Raw genomic sequence first — 18,646 nt, forward strand, 5'->3', positions numbered from 1 at the left:
GAGTCAGGAGATTGATTGCAAAGGTCTTTGTCTTTATTGTTGCCAGGCAGATTGGAAATCACGCGCAGAACTTCTCTAGCCAGGGAAGTCTACCATGCATTGACAGACTAGAGCTTTTATACAGTCTTATTACGTCACACAAATATGTTTGGCCATTATCAGACAACACACAGTTTGTTCAAGATAAACAGATGTCCTCCCTCAATTGGCTGTCCTTACACAACCCGTGGTCCCTCTTGCACAACCCGTGGTCTCACTCGAGCAACATTTCCCTATCAGGTCATCCCGACCTGACTCCTTCTCTGAAAAGAACATTCTAACGGGAGGGGGAGAGTGACTCTCCCAGCTCACTCTTCTCCTCATTATCGAGCATGGGACCCAAACAGCTTCCTCTCTCACCTAATTCCTTACATGGGGATAAACATGGGGATAAACAAGTCTTCTTTCCTGGCCTAGTTCCCTACGTGGGCTATTTCCTCTCCTCATCTAACCCCTGTCCTAGTTGACTCCTTTCTTGAGGTCACCTTACATCAGAAATCCCCCGACACTCCCCCCTTTGTGGGCATTTTGCCCACACTACTCCTCCCATAATCTATCTTTCTGTGTAGCCTGTAAAACATTTAAACATTGAAAAAAACAAAACTCCTCAGACCCAATTTTCCTTAATTCTTTTGAGTAATAGGCGAGTATATGGTAGAATAGTAAGCTAGTGTTTGCCTGTAATGAAACTGTCCAAATTCATGTTGTGTAAACAAGGTCCCCAGTCTGAGGGAAACCTTGGCTCAGTCTACTCATATGGTTGTAAGCCTGCAATATGTGTGAGTATATAACCTTCCTTTGGCTAGGTAAATACCCCCAGACCCTCAAACACAGTTTCACAAAAACACGATGGTATATGATCAAACATCAAGTCTACACATAAAGTTTACAACAACATATGCAGTACTCAAATATCTGTTCAGAATTGCCTTTGCTCCTCTGTATCATCAGATCCTGGAGTAAAACTCCCCCCGGCTTTTTAGGCCTCGCTCTTTTAAGGGGGGAGAAACCATGGATGATTCAACAGAAATGGGTTTGGGAGGGCAGTCCTCCACAAACCTACACTGATTAATGCACAAATCACTGAGTTACATATACACCACTCAATTAATAAAACAAAAATTAAACTCATAAAACAAACAAAATTATGTGCTTGGTATACTCATTGAGCGATGTTCCACGGCCCCGAAGCGGCTCGACTGATTTGGCATCGCTCGGTGTGGCCTGGTTTGGGACATCATTCAGCCACTTTGTCCCTCCGCCACCTGGACAGGGTACAAGTCCGGGGCAGAAGGCTTGCTCTTAAACAGAGAAAAAGCATGTGAGTCATCCAACTCCTTCATCTTAGCTACAATGGGGCAGGCATAGTGGGTTTTGACACGAGACCGGAAGATGGGTATGCAACAGCAGAGAATCAATACAATGGCCAATAAGGTCAGCAGCACTGCAATCCCTATTCTTACCCAGCTAAACCCCCAATCTCCCAAGCTCTCCCTCATCAGTTCAAACCATTCAGTCTTGTGTCCTGCATTATCCTTCACCTCCTGTCTCAGTGCCTTTAAGTCAGTCATAGCTTGTGCAAATCTTCCTGTAGGGGCAGTGTTGTTTGGTATGAATGTGCAACATACCTGACCAATCAGAGTGCAAACGCTCCGCCAGCAGCCAGTCCAATACCTGTCGGTTCTGCCAGGTCATTGCTGATGTTGAAGACAGCTGCTGGCCCAGGGCGGTGAGAGCCTCGTCTGTATAGTTAATGAAGCGCTGCTGATTATAGTACAGATAATTAATCCATTCAGTGTTCTTATTTACCGTTATCCAGGGCAAGATGGACTCAAACCCTGACGCCACCTCATTTCTTGCTTTAAAGTCATTGGGCACCCCCCTTGGCTGACCTATGGCATCAATCGTTACATCAGACTTGAAGGCCCGCCTCTTGCGAGGAGCCTCCTCGAGGTTTTCTGTGGTTTGGTTTAGCTTGAAGTGGATCACCTAGGTGACGGCATGTGGTATTCATATTGCAATGAACTCTGCTTTGCTCCCCCCTTGTCCTAAAACATCTCGTGTCAGCCCACTTACCTCTACCTCACCGAGCAGTTTGCTCGGGAAGGGGATTCTGCTGTGTGGGTGTGGGGTCTATGGGGTCTGCCAGGATCGTCCCCTGCTCGCTCAGCTGCACGTCTTTTAGCAGCTGCACAAGTGGGGTTGTTGGAGGTCGATGGTCTCTGGTGCTGGCCCTCTTTGGTGAACCTTCCCTGGCTCGACCCCTGGATCTGGATCTGGTTTTACCCTCTCCTGGAATTAGACACAGTCCAGGAACAGGATACTTCTGCGTTCAGGGGAGAGTCCTATTGACTCTGTCATCATAATGGAGGTGAGTTTTATAGAAACCGGGACAGAGAGATGGATATACAGTCATAACAGCTTCAAGCTTAGGATGTTTAGTTTAGTCATAGCTTTTGTGAAACTCCATCAGAAACAATGTGGATGTGATGTAGGCATACATCACCAAACCCTATTTTCCTCTGCTACTCGCCAGTTGTTCTCCATGCACGGGCAGTGGACTCTGGGAGGTGTTAACTCAGAGCCAACAAACATCGTTAATGTCATCAATAAACCCTGGTTCTATTAACCTAAACCACCTAGGCATTTGTCAACAATTACTCTAGTTTCACATTTCCAATGACAATATTGCTGTTGCATCCACCTCATGTGTCCCCGTTTCACTCACCCCCCTTCTTCCCAGTTGGAACGCAACCAGGAAGGGTTTGTTGTTATTCGGCGGCTGAGTTTCATTTTCTGATCCCTCAACAGGGAGCAGGGGTTGAGTGACTGTTCGCCGTTGTCCAGGGTGGCTTGGTAACTTCGAGCCCTGGATTTGGTCCTTGATCTTAGGCACACCCTTGACTTCTGAGGCACGAGCAGGAAGCTCTCAATCCTCAGTCTCAGGCCCAGTTGGAGGCTGAGAGTTAACCAACGTCATTCGTGTGCTTTGCCTTTAGGAGAGCACTGTCCTGTACTGTATCAGGGAAATCAGAGTCAATAGTTGTTATAGGTGTGACCAAGTTTGATGTGGGATTTATAACGGTGCTTCCAGATGGACCACATGGTTGACCCTTCAAACTGTGTTGTGGTCATCGTTGCTCGTGACCCTGTGTTCAGGCAGTGTCTCTACACGGGGTGTTGACTTTTCCCCCGGTCGCCTTTACTGGAGACTCGACCACCAGGCTGGATGCTGATTGGTTTCTCCGAGGCTCGTCCTCTCCTCCTTCTCCTCCCCTAGTTCCTACAAAACATCTTTAACAAAACTTCACCATAGTCTAAGGTTAGACTATCAAAATTATAAATGTTACTACTTAGGGTGTGCTTTACTTGTTTATCAACTAAATTATCAATTTAAAATTGCCTCTGTCTCTGAGACCATAGTCCAAATTTTTCCTATCCCCCTTCCCCCCATCGCACAGTTCATATCTATGCAATTCCTAAGGGATAGAAAAAATATGTTAGTCAGTGACAACCCAAATTCTTCATACTCCTTCACATATTTCATAATATTTTTACCTCTTCTTTAAATCTCCTAATTTCGTGCCTCTGTCAACCGAAATTTACCCTGTTCAACAAGATTCGCAATTATGTGGTGTGTGTAAATTATGATTGGATACATACAGGAAGATGGGTTTCTCGTAGTTCGGAAGGGCCAGAGCTGGTGCCTGTTGTAGACTCAGTTTGATATCCGTTAATGCTTTCTCCCCCCCTCAGTCCCTTTCAGTTTGGCCTGTAGAGAGGTGACTCCTGCTTCTTACGTCATCTCTCGAAGGGCCACGGCTACTGGGAAACTAGGCCCAGCGCCAGCCCTTCTGACTCGCTCCCCCACTGTCTGTTTTGACTGTAGGCAGCAGGGGGAGCGACGAGTCCTGCTTGTAGGCCGGACCTGAGTTGGAGTTTGTTCAGCTTCCGCGCATTCTCTCGGTCACTCTGCAGCCTTTTGTTTTCATTGTTCCTTTCTTTTAACACGGCATGGGTGATGTGTTCGCAAAACTGGGCAAAAGGCATGGAATAGAGACCCACTACATCTGCCAACCGCCCCTGAACAGTCTCTGTCAGGCCTCGGACGACCCCTTGTCGAAACATTGCTTGTTGCAGGACCTCGTCTTCTGGATTTTTCCCTAGTTCAGCTCTCCATTTCCCCAAAGTTTTGTGAATAAATGCCATTGGTGGCTCAGATAACTCAATTGTCTCCCCAGTGAGCATGTCCAGCCTCACCCGATCCGGAAAGAGGGTTCTCAGGCTTTCCCAGACTTCTGTGCGGATTGCATTGAAAAGGTCTCCGTCCCCCGCATGAGTGTCTAGGATCTCGGCCAGATGCTGAGAATGCATGACGTCACTCAAGCCTCCAGCCCCCAGGGTGCGCCCCAGGATCATTTTGATGTCTCCGATAGCTATGTTGTGGCCTAGTGTCTCTTGCTCGAACGCCTTAATCCACCTACTCGCTCCCTCATATGGATTGGGGAGCCGAGCAATTAAACCAGTCATGTCCATTGTTGTCCAGGGCACATAATTCAACTGAGTTCCCCTGACCAGGATGGGTGCTTGATGGTATACAGGAGGCTCCTTGATACAGACTAGCCTTCCCTGACTTTCTGGGTGGGGCAGAGCCGCTCTTCTCTTTAGCGTATGGGGGAGGGGAGGCCCTCTCTAGAGTCTCATGATCGGTCTTGGCTGCGAGCAAGCAAGCCTTAGCCGTATCACGATAGTTCTGTCCTTGTTCTTCATACAGCTTCAGACACTCAGCTTCCTCATTGCGTTTTTTGAGTTTTTTCTTGGCCGAACCAGAATGGCTGTGGTTGGCGATCAGGACCCTCATGTCGTCGCAGAGGCTTAGATCGAAAGTCCCGTGCTCTGGCCAGACTGTTGTCATCTTGGCAGTGCGCTTGGCCCATTTCCTGTTCATCTCGACGAGGCGTTCTCGGAGAAGAGGGAATTTGAGGCTGAGCACCTCCTGGGCGGTCACGCGCAGAGGAGCAGCTGGCACGGTCTGGTCAGGCGACAGGACAGCTCTGGCTCCTCCCTCTACCGGTCTCTTTGGCACACTCATGATGCGTTTGGGATGGAACAGGCAGATCTAAACTTAAGAATATGAGTGTTACTGGCCAGTTTTTATACATATGCCATTTGCATACATTCATTCCTGTATCTATCTTTTCATTATGTAAATGTTAATGTACATGTAAATGTTAGTGTAAATGTAAATGAGTTGTTTGTTGAACGAGGCAAACACACAGCTGACAGTAATGGAGACACACTCATTGTTTCTCCTTTTTTATTTTCATACATGGCAACAGTTTATTTTTGCTACTCCTCCCTGAGGAGAGTTTTTTCATACAACCGGGGTCCAAATGCCCGGATCAGCGTCTGTAATGTTCAGAGAACAGCATGTAAGACACTTTCACCACACTTGATCTTGCCCGTTGTATTTTTCATTACCTTACTTTTATCGTTCTTTACCATTTCTTGTGCGTGATCAGCCATGTTCTTAGTTTAGGCTTGTCTGTTAATTTTATACGGGTAATTAGGCCGTTTTTTCTTAACCAGACTGAAAATCAGTGTGCCCACATATTCTCAGCCGCACACGCACATTCATAGTCCACAATTCTACCAGGTCCAATACTTTAGTTATCTCCAACTAACTTAAGTCAGTTCACTGGCTTCCGTACATCTTTATTCATGTCAATAGTTCTCATTTCTCCTTCTATTGCTGATTTACGATATTCACACATTGCTCAGGGCAACGCCCTTTTTTGAACAGCCCTGCTCACCCCCTCCCTTACAACTCGCTTTCCTGAAGCGAGTCTGAAACGATTGCGCAACAGCCGTACTCTCTCACTTTTTTTAGACTCGTTTCACTGATTTTTAGAGGGTTTTACATGTCAATATCAAAAACAGTCAATAGATTTATCACTCCGTTTTTATCTGACTCCATTTCCCATATGTTTTTTTTAGCATTTTAACAGAGATTTTTGTCTCTGGTTCTAATCGCTCCCTCAACAGCCTTTTTTACCACAGCTGTTTTAGGAACTCTCAGAACCTTTTAAGACTGTCATCTCACGGAATGCCACAAAAACATACATTTCTCCATACATTATATACATTATCTACGGATATCCGTCTAACCCAAGTTTTCTCAGCGCGTCTTGAGATGAATCTTTTCGGATAGCTAGTCCTGACTCACTTTCGACTGAAGTAATAGCTGCAGCTATACTTTGCTGTCACTTGTTGTTTAATAGTGCAACTTTTTAGCCAGGACGGATATTACAATAATAATTTGCTTGAGGTCTGTTGAAAAACGTTAGACACGCAGGCACCCCCCGAATCGCTAGCACCCTTGGCTAACCTGATCTTTTTCAACAGCCTTGTTTTAGATGTAACCATATTACTCTGATTGCACACACTTTAACCATTTGTTGGTTAAGTGGCGATTTTTTACCGGACCTTCCGAACTTTACCTTTTGCTAGGTTCAAAAGGCCCTAAAAGAAATGTCCTCAGTTTACTCGAATTTTGTTTTAAAGAGGCCCATAGTAGTTTTGTACCTAAGCTTCCCAGGTTATAAATAGAGGCCGCCGGAGACCCCCTTGCCTGAGCTTAATAGTACGACAGTAGAGAAGCTTTAGCAAGAAACATTTACATTCAATCATTTCTTTCATTCAGGGTAACATACATCCTGGCAATTAAAACATTTGCAACCAGTCCCCTTCTCCAAAGCCTTTTTCACCTTCTCTTAGTTCAAGATTCGTATCTAAGCATTCATTAGGTACTTTACAGGTTTTTTCATTGCCTACCTTCTCAAATGTAGATGTAGCGAATCACGTCGGTAGTCACCAATTGTTGGGGTCTCGAAAGTGGTTCTTAGTGAAGCAAGAATTAACAGGCTTGGAGTCAGGAGATTGATTGCAAAGGTCTTTGTCTTTATTGTTGCCAGGCAGATTGGAAATCACGCGCAGAACTTCTCTAGCCAGGGAAGTCTACCATGCATTGACAGACTAGAGCTTTTATACAGTCTTATTACGTCACACAAATATGTTTGGCCATTATCAGACAACACACAGTTTGTTCAAGATAAACAGATGTCCTCCCTCAATTGGCTGTCCTTACACAACCCGTGGTCCCTCTTGCACAACCCGTGGTCTCACTCGAGCAACATTTCCCTATCAGGTCATCCCGACCTGACTCCTTCTCTGAAAAGAACATTCTAACGGGAGGGGGAGAGTGACTCTCCCAGCTCACTCTTCTCCTCATTATCGAGCATGGGACCCAAACAGCTTCCTCTCTCACCTAATTCCTTACATGGGGATAAACATGGGGATAAACAAGTCTTCTTTCCTGGCCTAGTTCCCTACGTGGGCTATTTCCTCTCCTCATCTAACCCCTGTCCTAGTTGACTCCTTTCTTGAGGTCACCTTACATCAGAAATCCCCCGACAGGAACACTAAGTAGGAGAACTAAGAGTTCAGGGACGGAAGAATTTCAATTTAATAAGGCGGACATGTCATAAAGACAAATTGCCGACGAGGATGAGATTCAAAGTCGCGCGTGCAGAGCACAATGGGTTAGCAGTCCATCGCCTTAACCACTCGGCCACCTCGTCTTTTTGAGCTCTGGGCCCATTGCAGTTAAAAACCTTCCATTTTACAAAACATGGAGAAAAGCAAGTGACGCCATGCACAATTGGGAAAGGAACAAAATCAGGAGTTGAGGAAGGAATCAAAGAGTTGTTGGAAAGGTAGTGGAGGGACACTAAGTAGGAGGAAGGAAGAATTTCAATTTGATAAGGCGGACATGTCATAAAGACAACTTGCCGACGAGGATGAGATTCGAAGTTGCGCGAGCAGAGCACAATGGATTAGCAGTCAATCGCCTTAACCACTCGGCCACCTCGTCTTTTGGAGCACTGGGCCAACGGCAGTTAAAAAACCTTCCATTTCACAAAACGTGGAGAAAAGCAGGTGACGACAGGCACAATTGTGAAACGAACAAAATCAGGAGCTGAGGAAGGAATCAGAGAGTTATTGGAAAGGTAGTGGAGGAACACTAAGTAGGAGAACTAAGAGTTCAGGGACGGAAGAATTTCAATTTAATAAGGCGGACATGTCATAAAGACAACTTGCCGACGAGGATGAGATTCAAAGTCGTGCGTGCAGAGCACAATGGGTTAGCAGTCCATCGCCTTAACCACTCGGCCACCTCGTCTTTTTGAGCTCTGGGCCCATTGCAGTTAAAAACCTTCCATTTTACAAAACATGGAGAAAAGCAAGTGACGCCATGCACAATTGGGAAAGGAACAAAATCAGGAGCTGAGGAAGGAATATAAAGAGTTGTTGGAAAGGTAGTGGAGGAACACTAAGTAGGAGAACTAAGAATTCAGGGACGGAAGAATTTCAATTTAAAGGGCGGACATGTCATAAACTTAACTTGCCGACGAGGATGAGATTCGAAGTTGCGCGAGCAGAGCACAATGGATTAGCAGTCCATCGCCTTTTTTTTTTCTCTTTATTATAAAAAAAAACCATCTACAATATTTGCTGACACTTCAGCTTACATTACATATATATAGCACAGGTCCAAACATCATGTACAAATTACAACATTGATCACATGTTAAATTCCTGCTTCAACAAGCTCTCAATACAACCATGAACCGAAAATGAAATGAAAGAAAAACTCAAAACCTAAACACCAAGCCCCCCCCCTCTTCTTTCTCTATAAATCTACAATCCTTCAAAAATACCTTCTCAAAGTCCCCATGTCCATACTTGTACATCAGTCCCACATCCTTTTTTAACATCCCCACAAATATGTCCCACACTTTTACCCTCTTAGCCTCAAAACGCGCCAAGTTCCGCCTTAAGTACACTGCATATCTTGCATGGGACAACACATAGTTCAATAACTCTATATTTAACCCCGTCTCTCTCTCCCACACTCCAAACAATACTAAACACCTCCAATCAAACCGTCCTATCCATTCCACTCCCCAGTTTGACGCCAACAATAGCTTAAGCCTTACATAAAACCCAGACACAGAGTTGCATTCAAACATCATGTGCATCAGGTTTTCATCCTCCTCTTCACACACATCACACACCCGTGACACTGACCTGTCTATCTGATGAATCACCACCTTAGTGTAAATCCTGTTGTGCCTAAGCATAAAATCAAAATGTGTACATTCAAGACTATTTAGTTTCACCATTAAATTACCCCACAAACATTCCATATCCAACCCCGGAAACACACACCTCCACACCTTCTCCGAGGCAGGTACCCTAACCTTCCCAACTAGCAGAGCCCAGTAAATATCTTTTACCCTGGCAGAGGACAATGCCCGGCTAGACTCCCCCATCCCCATCCGTAAGTCAGGCAATGCTCCCACATTCCCCACACACACAGAACTATCCAGAATATCAACCCACTCCCTGGGGAAGCACTCCTTTAACCTCTCAAAGACCCCTAATACCGCCCCTCTACCGATATCCCACTCCACTGCCCAGATAGTGTCCAGGATTGCCTGATCCGTCAGGAACCCTGGGATTACCTCATACCTAAAATCCCGAACCTTCACCATACCTGCCTTCATGAACACCTTACTCTCCAAAAGCCTTCCCCTTGATTTCAGCACAGGATTCAAAAACACCGGCATATTCAAAATCACCCCTGCCGATACACATGAATAGGTAATTTGTGGCAAAAACTCCCCCCAAGCCCTAAACACCTCCTTATAAAACTAATAAGGTGCCCCTACATACATCCCTGGCTTCAGACACATTAACAGGCCATAATCCCCACAACCACTAACTTTATGTACCCAGTGGCGAAAAAACTCCATCCACCCATGACCCTGCTCTCCATACAAACATTTCTTAACTGTCTTGACCCGCATGGCTTTCAGTTTAACTTCAATGTCCATTAATCTCAACCCCCCCTTCAAATAATCTGCAATCAAAACATCATGAGCAATCTTAACCGCTCCCCCACCCCCACCCCACAAGAAGCCGGATACCATCCCCTTGATTTCCTTCAACACCCACACAGGCACATCCAAAACACCTAACACATAGACACATTTAGACATTAGCAAAGCATTCACCACCACCACTTTACCCCTCAATTTCAATTTCCTTTGTTTCCAGAAGTTCAAAGTGGTCTTGATCTTGTTAATCACCCCCGTCCATGTAATGTCTCCGGCTTCACATTCATTCACCCCAATATTCACCCCCAAAACCTTTACATAATCCTTTACCGTTCTAAAAGGAACGTTACATGTGGATATGTCCATTTCTTTTGCACACAACATTTCACTTTTTTCAACATTCACCCTTGCCCCAGATGCCTTCCCATATATATCAAAACATTTCATTAAACATTTTACACTGTCCACATCCATTACAGTACATGTTGTATCGTCAGCATAGTGATGCAGGACACTCACTCCTCCCCCTGGCATTTTTACACCACGGACACCACAATCACTTTTAACAAATGCTGCCAAGGGCTCCACTGAGTTTGTACCTTCAATACCAATCACTTATCTATGAGCAGAATCAATACTATTTACAGTATTTTGTGTATTTTTGTCCGGTATCCCAACTCATCGAAGGGAGGGCGGCTCACCTGCTGTTCTAGTTCCTCTTTGTACGTTGGTGCCCTCCGCTCAACAGGCTCCACCCTTCCCAGTCTGGTGGACCTGCTCTCTCTATAGGGAGGTCCACCCTCCTCAGCCCAGGGACCCCTGCCCTCGGCCGGGTGGTGGCCCCAGTGCGCCCCTGTCTGCTGGTTAGCAAACAACCTGCTGGAAATGTCACTGGTCTGGACATGATCACAACCTGCAAAGATGAAATATATTACACCAAGGGGTATTCCATGCACTTTAAAGTATGTGTTATCTGCAATGTGCCAGCTGGTGCAGTGACTGTCTACCTGAGACTGTGTTGATAGGAAGCAGTCTGTCCTCTCTCAGGTTGGGCATGGTCACATTGGCTATTCTCTGAGAGGTCTCGGGGTTCAGCCAAGCTTCCTCATTCTGCCTGTGCATCTGCTTCAGGTCAGCTAGACAGGCAAATCATAAGAAGTGTTTTAAATACAAGATTCAAAAGTAAAAATCAGCAGACCAGCAAACATTTTCACCCCTGACTTCAAAACTGTTTAAAATGTGGCCCTCTACAAAGTGACTATATCAAATCATGTTATTTGTATAGCCCTTCTTACAAACAATGTCACAGAGGGCTTCACAGATAAGATGAGCACCTATATATATATATATTTATATATCTATATTTATATGGGAATGAGCCTGTATCTCTCATCAATTTAACACAGATCCACTTATGCGATCCTGAAAGGTGAGCCAACAATGAAGGTAAGTGAAACATGCTACAACGTACTTATGAGGTCCCCTCGGGTGTCTCTGAGGGGTGCGCCACACCCTCCCCGGCCCCATGGGTTGTAGTTCTTCATTTCAGCCTCCGTCTTGGCCTCAGCCCAGTCTCTTTCTTTCTTTTCCAGCCTCAGGCGCTCCTGCTTCTCCTGGATCTGGAGGGTTACAAGATTTTGAAGGAATATGGTGAGGAATACTGACTCCCCCGGAACCACATGTACCAGAGATTTGAGGATAGACCCAGCATAGATTGTGACATCATCATGAACATCAGACTGACTTTCACTGGGTGAGACAGTCTAAATGGGATGAATCAAACTACCTTACAAATGATGTTAAAAATCAATATAAATCTACAACTTTTATCATTGATCCGACCAAAAAGTTCACTCCTCCATTCTCTGTACCATTCACGTCAAAACATGACATGCCCACCATCATTGCTCTACTTGTTTCAAACATGGACCAAGGTAAAACACAGAATCTCAACTCAAAGTTGATCAAGAAAATTCCATGTATCTAAGTTCAGTCCATGTTTTGGTGAGTTTGTACCTTCAATACCAATCACTTATCTATGAGCAGAATCAATACTATTTACAGTATTTTGTGTATTTTTGTCCGGTATCCCAACTCATCGAAGGGAGGGCGGCTCACCTGCTGTTCTAGTTCCTCTTTGTACGTTGGTGCCCTCCGCTCAACAGGCTCCACCCTTCCCAGTCTGGTGGACCTGCTCTCTCTATAGGGAGGTCCACCCTCCTCAGCCCAGGGACCCCTGCCCTCGGCCGGGTGGTGGCCCATGTACACCCCTCTCCCCCCTTCAGGCAGAGTGGAGGGATCTCTTCTGAGGGAGGCACCGTACTCCTAGGGAAGAGAGAAAAGGCATACTATGAGCAGTGTTCCATTTAAAATGACATTTACTCGCTACAAATGAGGTGCCATTCACAGATGAGTATTCCTCTCACACCATTTTTGAAATAAAAGCCAGTCAGCTGTCTATACTCTACGAATAAAGAGAAACTCACCCTTGTTTCCATGTAAGGACCATCTTGTTTGAAGTTAGGGTTAAGCTTCATTTTCTGAAACTTTGGCCCTCTGTTGCTTGAGGAAGTTCTCAAGTTCAGTTTTCTCAATTTTGCAGATGGAAAATTGTGAACACTCCTGTGAACACAAGACGGTGTTTACCTACTAGTATTTGGCAACTGGTAAGGCACACAGGTAGCCTACTTAAGGCTTCTCTTCCAACTAAAGCACACCAAAAGTTCTCACACATGATGTAACTCCCATATTTCTGACAGTGCTTGTTCTTAACTGTGCAATGACACTAATATTAGTGGTACGCATTAAGACCTTATCTCTGTACTGAGTTTCTGTTTGTGTCAGTCTTAGCTAATATCGGCTGCCAAAAAGCGTCAGACGTGACATCATAATGCTTTGGAATGCCAAGATGTGTCCGTTGTTATGTCAACTTCTGATTATGATGTCACGCCTGATGCTTCTTTGCAGGCAAGTTCCCTATGGTAAAAGTGGGGGTACGCGCACCCCGGAGGACGCGGATCGTTCTCTGGTGTACGCAAAATAAATCGCTGATTTTCCTTACCAAACAGTCCTTTTGATGATTGGCCGACTGCAGTCTCAGTATCAAACATAAATACATGCACTCTAGGCCTAGTGTATCAACAGAATGATGTCATCACAATGTCTAATATGTTGGCTAAGGGATAATGTTAAAATAATATCATTAGGCTACAAAATAACAGTGTGTAAATCACGCATGGTCATTTACTTTTGTTCGTATGTTAAGTAAACATTTGTATCCCGCCTACACAATTCATTCATTATTTGTATAAGTTACATCAGAAGTCATCAATAGGCCTACTAAGTAGATTGATTAGATCAGTAACACTCCTGAAGCTTTAATGTATTTAAATGGTTATTATGAAGATTTTGATCTCATTAGGCCTACAGCTTACAATTCTTTGTGAAGAATGGTCTGAAATAAAATCCTGTATTTACATCGGTGTATTCCCTAAATGCTTTGAGCTGTGTGTGTCATCCAAAAATACCACCAGTGGAACAATTTCTGTTGTCATGCTGTATTAATATTACAAGGGCGAAATCTGTCATTAATGGTTTTAACCAAAAGAAAGAATTTGCTGGAAGGGAAATAATGGTAGAAATGTGGGAAAGTTAAAGTAGAAAGTTGTGTCCAGTCAATCTTGAGTCTTATGTAATGAGTTTGTGTGACAAAGACAATTGGTTCCGTTACACCAACTAATAAGTATCCACAGTGGACCTTTTTTTATTCAGTCCACTACGTTTTCAACTGAAACATACAACCGCAATTTAAGTAAAATGGACATTCAAATGTAAATAGCCTAATACAGATGTCAAATTATGCAGTTCTAATGATGATGCTATACAAGCTAGTTTTAATTAACTCAACAAGCAATTAATTTCCAGATGTGATAAGTTGCCATTTATTCTCCACTTTTTTCCGGAACATTTTATGATCTAATGGATTCGTAAAGAAGGTTGCAGTCTAGAAGACACTCTACTCTCAGAAAGCCAACAAGAGAGAGTGAGTGAGTGAGTGAGTGAGAAAGAGAGAGAGAGAGAGAGTGAGAGAGAGAGAGATAGAGAGAGAGACAGTGAGACTGAGTGAGAGATTGAGTGAGAGAGGGAGAGAGAATGAGAGAGAGTGTGAGAGAAAGAGAGAGAGACAGAGAGACAGAGAGAGAGAGACAGAGAGAGAGAGACAGAGAGAGAGCGAGAGTGAGAGAGAGTGAGAGAGAGAGAGAGAGAGAGAGAGAGAGATAGTGAGAGACAGTGAGAGAAAGATTGAGTGAGAGATTGAGTGAGAGAGGGAGAGAGAAAGAGAGAGAGACAGAGAGCAAAGAGAGACAGAGAGAGAAGGAGAGAGAGAGAAAGAGACAGAGAGAGACAGAGAGAGAGAGAGACAGAGAGAGACAGAGAGAGAGAGAGACAGAGAGAGACAGAGAGAGAGAGTCAGTATTTCCTCATGTTTCTTTGGGTCCATGCTCTTTGACATGATGTAGTCATCTGGCAGTCTGATAAACTCCCTGGAAGCCTCCATCCTAAGACACATAGAGAAATTTAGCATCTCATACTTCATGACCAAACTCTGTTCTACTCTCCCCTAAACTTTGCAGTAGTGCCCCAGTAGCGGAGGGTGTTACCTGTCAAGTGAGTCCAGCTCCTCTCACTCTGAGCGCATCATCTGGCCCTCCGCCCGTTTCTGCTCTCTGAGCAGCTTTTTACGGATTGCAGACAATTTACAGAGGACTTCCCTCTCGTACTCTGGTAGGCAGCCTGACACACATACACACACAATGACATACCAACATACCAACTAATCCACAATGTGTTGGTTCTAGCTATATGGAACATTTAGTGTTTTTGTGTGTGTGTTACCTGCAGCTCTCAACTCCTTCCTAACAGCTGGGACAGAAGCTGTCTGGGATTGGAGCCCTGAAAGAGAACCCTTCTAAAAGGTGTGTGGGGGAGAGAGACATCAGTTTATCCCTGTTTTCAGACCATGCTCTACATACTACATTTATGGTTTATACAAGCGGTAACTTACAGACATGGGGGTGGTGGGGCATTTGCTGTCCATGCTGGGGGGACTGGGGGTGGACGGGGTGGCCCTGTGTCTCTTCTGGAGGGTGGGGATGGGGGTCGAGATCTCCCTTCGCATCTGCAGATAGACAGTAAGATGGGGATCATACTGATATTTCTGTTTGTTCAAATCTTTCTAATCAAGTTGTGTGGTCCTCTCACCTCTTGAATGCGCGCCTGTCTCTCTTTCTCATAGCGCGTCCTCCCAGCAGCAATCTCCTCTTCCTCCGCCTTTTTCTTGTTCTTCTCCTTGGCGAGACGGACCAGCTCCTTGTTTTTGGCCGTTTGCTGTTGCAAGAAGAAGACCAAACTTTATTTAGCTAATAACAGCTGAGTCAAAAGAACACTCCTGAAAGAGAACACTCCTAAAAGGGGTCTGTGGGGGACAGAGACATGTGTTTCTACCTGTTTTCAGATGATGCACTCCACAGTACGTTTATGGTTTATACAAACGGTAACTTACAGACATGGAGGAGGTAGATCGTCTGCTGTCCATGCTGGGGGGACTGGAGGTGGACTGGGGGGCCCTGTGTCTCTTCTGGAGCGTGGGGATGGGAGGCGAGATCTCCCTTTGCACCTGCAGATAGACAGTGAGATGGGGATCATACTGATATTTCTGTTTGTTTAACTTTCGAATAAAGTTTCGTGGTCCTCTCACCTTTTGAAAGAGCGTCTGGAGCTAGGGGAAGGGCTAAGACTAAGGGGTATACACCCCTTAAAACCAAGTAAGATCGGGAGCTTACTTGAAACCTAGGGCTATGTGAAAACTGCGCGACCGGCAACAATGGCGACCAAATCATCCAGAGAGTCCGATAAATGTTATGTTACCGGCTTAATTAATTGATAAAAAATTATGACAGTCTTGTTTTGTGTTATGTACAGTCATGAACATATATATTTGCAACCATTTTCCTAATAGAAACGTTTCTAAAAATCGCTAGTTTGGTACGTTAATGTTACAGTTCTGAATTGCACAACAGTCCCGCATTTCTTTGACTAGCATGTCTACAGTTCCAAGTAAACTCCATTAGCAGCGAATTTCGTTTAATATCAGTGCATAACGCTACTTGCTTTGGAGATATCGATACGTGCTAGATGACGTACCTGTAACCAAGTGTCGTCCCATTTCCTAGGGCTATGTAGCCCTTACCCCTTACTTTCGAGGGCCAAGGGGAAGGGGTAAGGTAAGGGGAAGGGGTAAGGGGAAGGGGTAAGGGGGAGTATTGGGATTCGGCCTTAACATTAAATACTTACATTTTGCTTTACATTAAAATCATACAAACGGCTCTGGCTCTCCCTCTTCCAGCTCCTCAGCTCTCTCAATACCTTGATATGTTTCTCTTTACTTTAACTTTTTTATTTACCGGGGGAAAAAGGCTGCAATTTCCCTTCCTCGTTTCATGAAGACTTCTAGAAGAATAAAAACGTGTAAAAAAATAACAAATATATATATTTTTTTTTATTCAGTCAGCTCAGGGGGGCCACAGGGGGGGCCAGGGACATTTTTACAGGGGCACTGGCCCCTGTAGGCCCCCGTGTTGAAACGCCCCTGGTAGCAGCCTCATTTTGCGCAGAAGATTTGGTTAAAAGTGATTGCTGGGCCTTAAACTCAGATTTCAGGTCAACTTTATCAACTTTCCTTGCACGTATTGCGCTCATGAGTAGCCTGGTCCTAACCAGACTCTCGTACATTTCATTTGTAGAGTCTGGCCTCGCTCCATTGACAAGCGTTGACTTCCTTGTAGGCTGGTACTCTGTTGAAGTTTAAAACTATTGGATCTGCTCAGAGCCACTCTGATCTGCCATAACCAATCGCTAGCGTTCGCCTTAGCCAATTCCTTCACCACTAGTGTTTATTTTTATTTTTTTATTCAATATTTTTAGCAAATACAGTTATACAGTGTTCAACAATTACATGCTCACTTACGTAACAAAGGTATTTGTGTCAGATTAAACATAGCAAATCTGCAGACACTAGAGACACTTCAATAAATTAGTAATGTATGCAAGGGGATATACAATGCAATAAAAATAACCAAAATAAAATAGAAATCCAACATCATTATAGGAAAGCATATCGACAATGTCTCGAATTAGTCTGTGTCACTACAGATTTTATCTTTTACATTACATTTTAGTAGACGCTCTTATCCAGAGCGACTTACAGTAAGTACAGGGACATTCCCCCCGAGGCAAGTAGGGTGAAGTGCCTTGCCCAAGGACACAACGTCATTTGACACGGCCGGGAATCGATCTGGCAACCTTCTAGCCCGATAACTAGCCCGATTCCCTAACCGCTCAGCCATCTGACTCCCTAATATCTAAAATGTTTTGAAGTTTTAATTGCTTTTTTGTTGTGTAATTTAGAAATAGATTCAAAGAGTATTTTAAGTTCAAAGAGGAACACGTTAAAATTGGGCTTGGAATGGAGTATTCTTGCTTTATGAATATGAAATTTACCAAGTAGACATGATAATGTAATTGTGATGTCTATAACGATGCAACCAGTATTGGAGTTCAGAAACAAAACCATTTCTTCAGAGATATGTACCAGTTTGTTGTGGAACGTAAATATTTGCATCAAAACATCGGCCCAGAACTTCCGTAAAAATGTGCTTCTGTAAAATAGATGAAGAATGGACTCATCTTGACCAGAGCAAAAACAGCATAGCTGTGAAACATCTGGTTTAAATGTATTTAAGAAAGCGTTGCAAGAGTAATATTTATGTAGGATCTTCATATAAACTTCTTTAGTTTTATTTGAAATAAAAAATCTATGCGGATCAGACCATACACATGCTATCATCATTTCAGGGAAATTAGATTTCCAAAAGTGAAGTGCTCTGGGAGAGTCACTGTGAATCATCAATATTGATTGCCTGATGTGAAGATTATTACATTTCCTGTCAATAAGGTCTAACCCATTAATTGATAATCGAGGCATCTCACCCGTGAAAGACCCATATGAGGTCTGGGTCTTTACAAGAAATTGCTATTTGGTTTTGTGATTAGCAGATCTCAGTAAGGTAACCCATTAACTCCCTTTTCTGGGAGTTTTTCCTTGTCTTCCTTGAGGGTTTAGGTTGGTTGAGGGGCAGTTCTATGGGCGCATGTGAAGCCCTCTGTGACATGCTTGCGTGTAAAAAGGGCAATACACAAATAAATTAGATTTGATTTGAATTTCTTTATACTTTTAACAACCTTTTCATATTCTTTACGTGACAGGTGTGCACCAGTCTTTTGCATAAGTTCCTCAAAAGAATACAGATCACCACTGTCATTTAACAGATCTAAAATGAAGATGATATTATCCTTGAACTAATTGGAGAAGAAAATTGACTTATTCCTATACAACACATACTGATTGTTCCATATAATACATTTGTGGGGAGAGAAATTGTGATTAAAAGCTAATTTTCAGGCGTCAAGAGCTTGTTTGTGAAAGTTGGCCAATTTTACGGGTAGTTTAATACATATGAAATTACAAAATAGTAAGAATTGAAGAGTACCACATTGCTCAAATAACAAATTTGGGATATAAAACC

At 43.9% G+C, this 18,646-nt stretch overlaps 1 protein-coding gene, 1 long non-coding RNA gene and 1 other non-coding gene across 3 annotated transcripts; all 3 read right to left on the reverse strand.

Annotated features, from left to right (window-relative positions):
- Positions 1-11: 11 nt before the first annotated feature.
- On the reverse strand, positions 12-7,510 carry LOC124477787. The gene is made up of 2 exons (XR_006957181.1): positions 6,874-7,510; positions 12-5,158 (listed from the first exon to the last, which is right to left on the reverse strand). It is a non-coding gene; the product is annotated as an uncharacterized LOC124477787 (long non-coding RNA).
- Positions 7,511-8,199: 689 nt separating this feature from the next.
- On the reverse strand, positions 8,200-8,281 carry trnas-gcu. Its single transcript has one exon. It is a non-coding gene; the product is annotated as a tRNA-Ser (tRNA).
- A 6,193-nt stretch (positions 8,282-14,474) lies between these two features.
- LOC124477891 (centrosome and spindle pole associated protein 1-like) lies at positions 14,475-16,666 on the reverse strand. Its single transcript, XM_047035962.1, has 8 exons — positions 16,619-16,666; positions 15,760-15,780; positions 15,565-15,678; positions 15,264-15,389; positions 15,067-15,180; positions 14,898-14,970; positions 14,663-14,795; positions 14,475-14,560 (listed from the first exon to the last, which is right to left on the reverse strand). Exons 1-7 carry the CDS (start codon positions 16,664-16,666, stop codon positions 14,686-14,688), a joined length of 606 nt encoding a protein of 201 aa, XP_046891918.1. The 3' UTR covers positions 14,475-14,560; positions 14,663-14,685.
- Positions 16,667-18,646: the final 1,980 nt, after the last annotated feature.

The sequence above is a fragment of the Hypomesus transpacificus genome, chromosome 15 (genome assembly GCF_021917145.1).
Source record: "Hypomesus transpacificus isolate Combined female chromosome 15, fHypTra1, whole genome shotgun sequence".
NCBI classification, from domain to species: Eukaryota; Metazoa; Chordata; class Actinopteri; order Osmeriformes; family Osmeridae; genus Hypomesus; species Hypomesus transpacificus.

Coding starts and splice junctions, on each gene's coding strand:
- LOC124477891 (XM_047035962.1), bottom strand. CDS start 16,666: ATGAGGCTGCTACCAGGGGCGTTTCAACACGGGGGCCTACAGGGGCCA. Junction 15,679..15,759: donor TCCAGACGCTCTTTCAAAAG/GTGAGAGGACCA, acceptor GTCTATCTGCAG/GTGCAAAGGGAGATCTCGCC. Junction 15,390..15,564: donor GATCTACCTCCTCCATGTCT/GTAAGTTACCGT, acceptor TTCTTGCAACAG/CAAACGGCCAAAAACAAGGA.